At 46.2% G+C, this 9071-nt stretch overlaps 1 protein-coding gene across 1 annotated transcript in view; it reads left to right on the forward strand.

Annotated features, from left to right (window-relative positions):
- The first annotated feature begins 840 nt into the window (after positions 1-840).
- Positions 841-9071, forward strand: part of WISP1 (WNT1 inducible signaling pathway protein 1) — a 38956-nt gene continuing 30725 nt past the window's right edge. The window contains exon 1 of the mRNA XM_010003525.1: positions 841-996. Coding sequence (XP_010001827.1) covers positions 949-996 — 48 coding nt within the window. The 5' untranslated portion in view covers positions 841-948. The remainder of the gene's footprint in view (positions 997-9071) is intronic.

The following is a 9071-nucleotide window of genomic DNA, read 5'->3' on the forward strand; positions in this document are numbered from 1 at the left end:
ATTTCGGTTCAAGGATGAAAGAAACTTTAAATTCTTTGAAATTCATGTTTAGAGCAGTGGGGGAAAAATTATCATGCCTCTGCCTAGGTATAGGGAGAAAAAACAAATCTGAGATGACCCAGCCAAAATTAGGGTCTACATGCACAGGGATACAGGTGATCAGGGAGTTTAGCTCAGGTCAGGGTGGGATTTGCACTCCTGTGGGCAATATTTGTAATGCCCACTGCTGACACAGGGCCCAGGAGCTGATGCATGCTCTGATAAACTCCACTAAAATCATGGAAGGGATGTGTGGCAGGGCAGGGGATAGTGTGCCCTTCCTTTTTTTCCCCATGTGGGCAGGTCTGTAAAGAGGGGGTGCCGGGGGAGCCAGCAGCCTGCCTCCCGCAGGGCGCTCTGGCAAGGCGAAGATCCACATGCAGCCTCCCTTTTTTTATAAGATGAAATAAACCCAACATCTGTTTGTACACGTGTCAGGTCATTCATCACAATCAGTGAAGCCAGATCAAACGTTTCACGCCGTCCTAGCTGAGTCGCACGAGTCCGAATGCCACGAGCAACGAGAGGGACAAGCTCTGAGCGTTTCGGTGCAGCCTAAAACCGCAGCACGATGGCCCAGGGAGCTGCAGCTTTCCCTTTAAGAGCCCTTTGGCTCCCGGCGATGCTCTGAAATGCAGGAGGTGGGACAGCACCACACACACAAGAAAAAAAAAATAATGAAGAAGTGAAGGCAGGAAAAGTTTCTCCCGAGGAAAAATGCAGGGCTTGTCCTTCACCCTGACGTCAGATCTGTCTTTAATAAAGTCCCCAAAGAGCCAAGAGAAAAAGGCAGAGTGCCTAGGCTAGGTTGCCAGTTCAGGATTGCTCTGCATTCCCCAAAGTGGTGTTTTCGCTCAAAACGGCTCTAAATCTGGGTTCAATCAATGTATTTAATCCCGGCTTCCAGGGATGAGGTGGCTTTTGCCCTGGATTCTAGCAACAAGCAGCATTTTGCAGGTGAGTTTGGAAACTGCAGGAGAGACTCCTGCAAATGCACTTGGGTGTAATGCCCGGTGGGACGGGAGAGCCGAGTGTGGTGCGTGTGGGAAGGTGGGCACTGGTGGGATCTGGGGAGTGGGAGATGTGAGAGCGTGGAGGGAAAGGTGAGCTGTGGAGAAAAGGGAAAGGGAAGGACAGGATCAAGGTAAGGCTGCAGAAGTGCCTCTGACTTGAGTCCATCTCTGCTCAGCATCCACGTGGATCTGCACAGAAAACTGCAGTGGAGCTCGTGTGGTTTGATTTGTATGTTTGTTTTGCTTTTTTCCCCTCTCTTCTTTTATGATTTTTTTTTTTTTTTCGTGTGTGTGTGTGTGGACATATTTGTTTGGGGCTTTTTGTTTTGTTTTTGCTTTTTATTGCCACTATTTGTACTGTGGAGCAGATGACGGAGGAAAAAGATCACCCGTTCCTGCTCGGAGCAGCCAGGCTGGTGCTGGGCGGGGTGGGTTGGAGGGGAAGGAGCAGGTCCCTCCCGGGCGGGGGTGCCCGAAAGGGCCCGGCACAGAGCAGTCCCGGGCCGGTACAGGTGCGGGGCTGGTACAGGTGCGGGGCCGGTACAGGTTTGGGGTCGGTACAGGTTTGGGGCCGGGGCAGGCGCTGCCCCAGACCTCTCTCCCCAGGTGTAGCCGCTGCTCGGGGGCGGCAGGGGGGGTTGGTTCCCTCTCTCCCCATCTCCGTAGCTGCCCTGTTTCACGCAGGTAGTTTCTTTCCTTCCCCTTCTCTTTGGAAAAACCCGTCGGGAAAGCCACTGGTGTCAGAAGGTGTTTGCGTTCTGCTTTCCTTTTCCCGCTGCGTGTCTGCGATGTGTTCCCAGCCCCCGCAGGGAGAGCTGGTTACTGGGAGCTGTGGTGGTTCGGGGGGTGCCCGTCCCGGCAGGGAGGGGGTGACTGTCCCCGGGGGGACAGCGACCCAGCGGCAGTGCCGGGTCTTGCGGTGTCCCTCATCCCCATCCTCCTTCCTGCTGGAAACTCTAGATTCCGGGCTCAGGGAGCCCTTGGGATCCCAAGGGAGAGGTGCGGAGGGGGGATGCGAGGGACCTGCGGGGCTTGAGGCTGGGAAGTGACCCTGAGCCGGAGCGTGTGAGCGGTGCCTGAGCATCCCTGCCGCTCGGAGGGGGAACCTCAGCTGCTGGGCTCGGGGAGAGCTCTGCTCTGCAGGACTGCTGGCAGCAGGGGCTGGCTTGTGTGCAGCGAGCTAAAGTAGGACTTTACAGCAAGAGAGCAGCACTGGCGTCGCGGGTCAGCAGCCGCACCTGCGTGAAAGCAGCTGGCGAAGGGGGAAGTCCTGCGTGAAGGCGGAGATGGGCTGAAAGAAACAAAAAGCAACACAAAACAGACCACAAAACTGACAGCAAGCAAACATAATGCACCTCTCCAGCTCTCTGAGGAAAGCTGGTTCTTACCTCGCTTGATTTTTGTTGAGCAAGTGAAAAAGTCACACAGAGGTAGGGAGTCTCCCCCCACACACACCTCTCCCCCCCGACTGTGTTACTAGAGGAGATTGTGTATCAGCCTTGTAAATTTTGCAGTGCTTGTCCTGGGTTCTCTTGATATCAACGGTGTCGGTAAAAAAAAAAAAGCTGCTGTAGCATCAAAAATTGTGGGTGTGCACACAGACACACGGGCTGCTGGGGGGGTAAGTGCAATCCAGATACTGCTGGCACTATGTTCGGTCTAAAGAGTATCTTTAAAAGTGTTTGGAAGAGTATAAAACAAGCCTGAAAAGAGTCCTGGGTCTTGGCTGTTTCAGTTCAAGCTCTTCATGGAATGGAACAGGTGAAGCTGTGCCTCTCTGGAGCATCTCAGGGACACTGTCACCTGAACACACCTGCAAAGTTGGACCTTAGAAAGTTGTGCTTAGAAATCATTGAGAACTGGCTTTCTGTGGGTCTTCTCCACATCTGAATTACGATGGGGTTGGGGAGTTGGTAGCCTGACAAAGGGTAGATTTCTGTCTGGCAGCCGTAAGGGAGTGAGGGAATTGGGATGAGCAGAGTGGAGGGACAAGAGGGGCTGGAGAGAGCAACTGGGAGGCAGCCTTAGCTTATAGAATACTTGAGGGATTTTTGTGAGAAGAGCAGGCTTAGGTTGGTCTGCTAAAGGGGACTATGTCCAAAGGAGCAAGGGATATTGTGAATGGTGTGGGATATTGTGAATATTTAGCTGGCATGGCTACCCTGCTCATGAGAGATATCACAGAATCACAGAATTGTTAGAGTTGGAAGGGACCTCTAGAGATCATCTAGTCCAACTCTCCCACTGAAGTATGATAACCTAGGGCACTTTACCCAGGACTGCATCCAAGCAGGTTTTGAATATCTCCAGATATGGAGACTCCACAACCCCCCTGGGTAGCCTGTTCCAGTGCCTTGTCACTCTCATTGTAAGGAAGTTTTTTCTTATGTTTAAATGGAACTTCCTATGTTCCAACCTGTACCCATTGCCCTCGTTCTGACACTGGGAACTACTGAGAAGAGCCTGTCTACATCTTCCTTGCACCCACCTTTTTGATACTTGTATACATTGACAAGGTCTCCCCTCAGCCTTCTCATATCCAGGCTAAAGAGTCCCAGCTCTTTCAGCCTTTCCTCATAAGAGAGATGCTCCAATCCCTATATCATACTTGTCTCACGTTTCAGCAAATCACACAGATCATAAAAGATACATGTTGACAGCTCTGACAGTTCCTTCAGCTTCTGGTCCTGATGACTCAGAAGATATGAGATTTCTTGTTTAAATGGGACATAACATCCCAAACAAGAGTGATGGTTAGGGAAGCAATCCTGCACTTTGTAGAAAATTAGTAAAGGAGATTATATAGGAAAAAGAACAACACTGGAGGTTTCTAGAACATTTGGCATAGAGTAATGGGTGGTGTGTGGATAAGAGGTGAATGCAAACCTGCCAAATTTTCCTTAATGCTGCTGGTAAGCAAATAGCATCAACTCGTAGGTAGATATTGACAATTAATTCAATGTCATGGCAGTCACAGTACATAAACATCAGGCTTATGGCTATAATGGAAGGAAGGAAGCAGGGAGATGTTTCAGAATCACAGAATGTTTGGAGTTGCAAGGGACATAAAAGATCATCAAATTCCAGTTCCCCTGAATGGGCAGGGACACCTTCCACTAGAACAGGCTGCTCAGAGCCCCATCCAACCTGCCCTTGAACACCTCCAGGGATGGAGCCCCCACAGCATCTCTGGGCAGCCTGTTCCAGTGGCTCACCACCCTTACACTGAAGAATTCCACCTGATCTTTAACCTAAATCTCTCTTCTTTCAGTTTAAAACTTTCAGCTTTCTTTCCCAGTTTTTTTCAGTTCGCAGACAGTTTTATACAGGCACCATCTCCTTTGCCAGTGTTGATTTCACTAGATACTCACTGATAATGACCCAAGTTCAGGGCTGCCTCAGGCTGTGTGGAAAGTGGTTAGAGAACTGTAATGTGCAGTTTTTCTTTCTCCTTTGTAAAAGATTTATTGACACACATGTGGGGTCAATAATTTTATTTGTAAAATGTTTGGATTTGGTGGAAGGAAAGAATCATTGCATTTCTTAGGGCTCTTCCAGATGAAACCACATTCTGACCAAACTTGAACCAAAAAAAAAACCCCAAACCAACAAAAGCAACTACAGATCGATTTATTCAATTACCTATTTGTTTTGCCAGCAGCTCATATATAGTCTAATACTAAAGGTTCCAGACACCTTCATTCCTGCCTGCAAAAATCCCATAGCTCTCCAGTGCTTAATATCAGAAGGCTACAGGCTACAACATGGGTAATGATGCATAGATAATCTAAAGGAGCATAGGTTCAAAACTGACATGTCTTGTCCCCCTAACCTTTTGCATCATTCCCTGTTGCTTTACAGTATCTGGTCACCAGTGACAGGCTTAATACTCTTCTCTTTAGAGGGGCTCCTGTCTTACACTTCCGTAAACTGTAGATGCCAATTAAAATCACTCTGGTTATAGCAGCTGAAGATTGAGCTATGCAGATGAGTATCTTGTCGCTCAAAGCTGGTAGACATAATCTCCATGGGTGTGGCTGCATCATAAATGGGACTTTCCCAAAACTGGTGTTCTATTTGGCAGTCTCCCCTCACAAATCCACTAGCAGAATGAAATCTCTGCCAAGGCAACATCCTGAAGGCAGCACTGAATGTGCTTTAGATGGATCAGAGGTTCAGTCCCCAGTCTGTTTCTGATGAAGCAAAGATGCCTCCTAAATACACAGACACACACACAGGTTGTTATTTGTTGTGGTGGTGTTTTGTTTTTTTTTCCGAGGGTAGCAGGCTTCTATGCATGTTCTTAATAAATTCTCCTATCAGTGTCCAAATATTTGTATAGGCACTATTAGCTGCCAGTGTGCAACAGTCTCTGCCAACATTAACCAAGGCAGAGCTGGGGAAGGGAATTTTCTTCCTCACCCCTCTCAAAGTTGTGCCACTGCCTGTTTGTGACCCTTTGGGCAGGACCTGTCCCCATTTCACACTGCAGCAGTCCTGCCTGCAGGGTGGGGTTTCTTCAGGGAAAGGCATTATTTTAAAACAATACCTGTGAGTTTTCACAAAAACATGAGATGTATATGATTCTGCTGAGTGTTTGTCCTCTGAAAGAGTTGTGCATCTGTAGCTTCTCCTGCCTTCCCCAGGTGCTAGGAAAGGCACTGGTCAAAAATATCAGAAGTCTTCCACACCCGTAAAAGACATTTGTTTTATTTCTTCAGAAGCTTTGGGCTCCCACGTCGGGATGTTAGGAGTTGCTTTAGCATCTTGCCAGTGCTCAGCTTACTGAGAACTGCTCTTTTTGGATGGCTTCAGTGTCCCACAGGGATCTTGAGCATTCCTGTCTGGACAGCCCTGGCTGTCATGCACAAGTGGAAATGAAGCTGTTTAAAAAGAGAGAGAGAGAGAGAAATGGTATCATGTGTGTGAACATTGGCAACTGTGGCCTGGCAAAAGCTGAACATCCACAACTTCAACTGAAGATACGTTTGAGTGTCAAGTCTAACAGTGTCTCACTTTGTTGACCAGAAAGCAGGGCAAAGTTTCCTCACTCTTTTAGATTTAAGCTTGTCACCAGGAGGTGCAGCTAGGCATCCTGGATTAAGATCCCCCTTTTGTTTTCTTATAACATAGTTCAACCATCCCCATTCTTAGGGTGATTATCTTAAAAGCAGATTTTTTTGTTAAATGGAAACTTTGACAGCTTGGCAGTGATGGGCCCAAAATCTACCCTTTTTTTTTTTCTTTCTGTCTTCTGATGTCCACCAAGAATTCAGACCCAATTTCTTGAACTGGATTTACAGCACCCAATTTCCCCATCACTCTCTTTTCCAGGTTTTGTCCCACTCAGGGTTTGCTGCATCCTGAGATTGGTTACCTTCAGTCCCCTATTGCTGCAAGTTGGTGGGTGGATCACAGGGCTTTATTTTTACAAATGTGTTCCTGGGTCAAGGGACTCAGCCGCTTTAGCAGCTCTTTGCAGATGTTCTCCCAGTGCTGCTCTGGGTTTCCTAGCTGTAAGCGAGGATCACTGGTTCTCCTGCACCCTGGTGGTCTTCTAGCTCTGGGAGGTACCTCCACTGGTGCCTCTATTATTTATTGTATCCATACTAAAACCTTTAATGTTTCCCTCTTGGCTGCTGCTTATTCTGGCATCCTGGGTGAAGCTTCTGGAGTCCTCTTAATCCCTTGTCCCTTCTAAAATAGACTGCTGCTGGGCTTTGACTTCTGATCCTTGCATCTGGGCTAGGTGTGGGAGAAAAGGCACTTTTACCTCTGTGAGTGCCAACAGTGATGCTCTGCTCCACAAGTAATTCTTCTTGTGGTTGGGGGAAGAAAAGGAGAGCCTTTTGGCTGAAGCATCTGTGGAAGAAGATAACACTTTAAGCTAAGCTCTGCAGCACAACTTAAATAATGAATTTCTAATACTTGTGTTGGTAGTGCATTCCAGGACTGTGTGGTCATCTCTGTGTTTCTCTTCTCTTTCTCAATAGCTCCCACGTTGTTCTTCTGGTTTATTAGTCTGGGTCTGTCATTCTACTTAACCTATAAAGCAAACGAGAGATGAGCAAGTCAGAAGGCCAAGTTTCATGAACTCCAGGATGGTGTGCAATGAGTCCAAAGGGAAACCTGAGAGGTATATTCAGAAATAATTGTGGGCTCATGCATCATCCATGGAGGGTTATGAATCACCTGGATCCAGATGTTGCTGGACATGTGTGCAGTTAGGTCTTTGCTGTCATGGAGCAATTCCAGCCCTGCAAAAGGGCCTTTTCTTAAGAGTTTGCCATGGAGATTCAGAAGGATTTATAAGAAAAAAAATATCTCATGCTTGGTCATAAGGCAGCATAACAAGGTCGCTTGGTTCAGCATTTAATTGACACTCAGATGTGCAGAACTCACAAATTTGTAATGATTTCATTTTATACCTTTTTCCTAGAGCTGAAATTTAACTCCTTCAACTCAGCTGAAGGTGAACCCATCCTTTTCCTTTCTAACATACTGAAATAATCTCCAGTTCAAGGCTTTCAGGTGGATGTAAAACATTGGTTTTATTATGACATCTCCATCATGGAACTGTCTAGCTTTGCCTGTGATAATAGATGCATTAGATTTAGAAATATGGAACTACTTTATGTTGTGTCTGTATATAATGGAAAGAATGTAGTAAAGTCCATAGTCATAAGCAATTTTGTAATTCTGTGCACCTGACACAAAACTTGCTACTTGCCACCAAGAACAGCATAACCCACACAGACTTAAAAACTTCAATCAAAATTGCTCTGGATGACTGGGGGAGTTTATTATTATTATTATTGCAATTTTTTTTAGCTACAAGTGTATGGTAGCACTTTCCACTTTCTAGAATTTATAAATGCAACTCAAATATTAATTTCTGTGTGGTTTAAAAGTTTCAATTCCTTTCCATGCTCTACCAGCTTCCCAGACTACTATCTTGCTTTCATTTTTGGTGTTTTCTTACCAAAGCTTTTCCAGTAACATGAGAGAGGATGAGTGGGGGATAGTATATTTTTCTTGATGAGGTTTCCTCATCTCCATATGTAAATGCTTGGCCTGTGATGGGATGATTATACAGGAAAGAAGGGAGCATGGCTTGACTGAAACCCAGTGTCTTTGGGGACAACATCGATCATCTGAAGCAGTGGCTCTGGTGAACTTGTTTCACTCCATGAAGAGGCCAACCTTCTTGCACTGGGCAGACAGCTAATGTACCAGGACTCTGAGAAAACTGGTAACTTCCCCAAAAGTGCCGTCACTCTCTTAAATCATCTTCTGACTATGCTCTAAATACTTGTGTCATCGTCACTGCCGAGCCTGAAAAATGGTGTCCTTGGCATTCGTGATGCAAAAGATCAATCTGCATCTGTGTTTTTTGGACTTGTGGATCTTCCTTTGTGCATTTTGAAATTCACCAAAATACTTCTGGATGTGTCACATTTATGATCATCAGCTTGTATCTGCTCTGACAAAGGGAACCTTCTGTATCTGGGCTGATAGGAAGACTTAGACATCAAAATCCATATGGGGGAAATGAAGTCCTCCTCTGAACGGCTGGCACATGTACTTGTCTGCCCACAGGCTACTAATTCCCTGGTTTTAGAATAACAGCTGGGTCATTTTAGCTGTTTAGCAAGGAAGGACCAAACCACAAAAACAGCAGCCAGTGCTGCAAATCTGCAAGTGGATTACACTATAAAACTCTCTGGTTACATTTTTATGAGGAAAAAAAGGGTGGAAAATTAATTAGGAAAATATCCAGGTTCCATTAACTAGTTTGGCTATTCAGCAGGTGATTTATTTGTAAGCACTGCCGACAGTATTTCCTGCTGGATCTTGGTCTTGGAGGACTAGGTCATACCCACAACATCTGTATGTGGGCTAGTTTACATTGATGCAAGAGAATGAGGGCTAATTTTCTTAGCTCCCCTCTGTGAGTTTGTCTTCCACATTTTACCCTAGATATTGAAGTTACAGTAGTTATGAATATATAAACATTCC

Source organism: Chaetura pelagica, unplaced genomic scaffold (assembly GCF_000747805.2).
Source record: "Chaetura pelagica isolate M959 unplaced genomic scaffold, ChaPel_1.0 scaffold98, whole genome shotgun sequence".
In the NCBI taxonomy this organism is placed as follows: Eukaryota; Metazoa; Chordata; class Aves; order Apodiformes; family Apodidae; genus Chaetura; species Chaetura pelagica.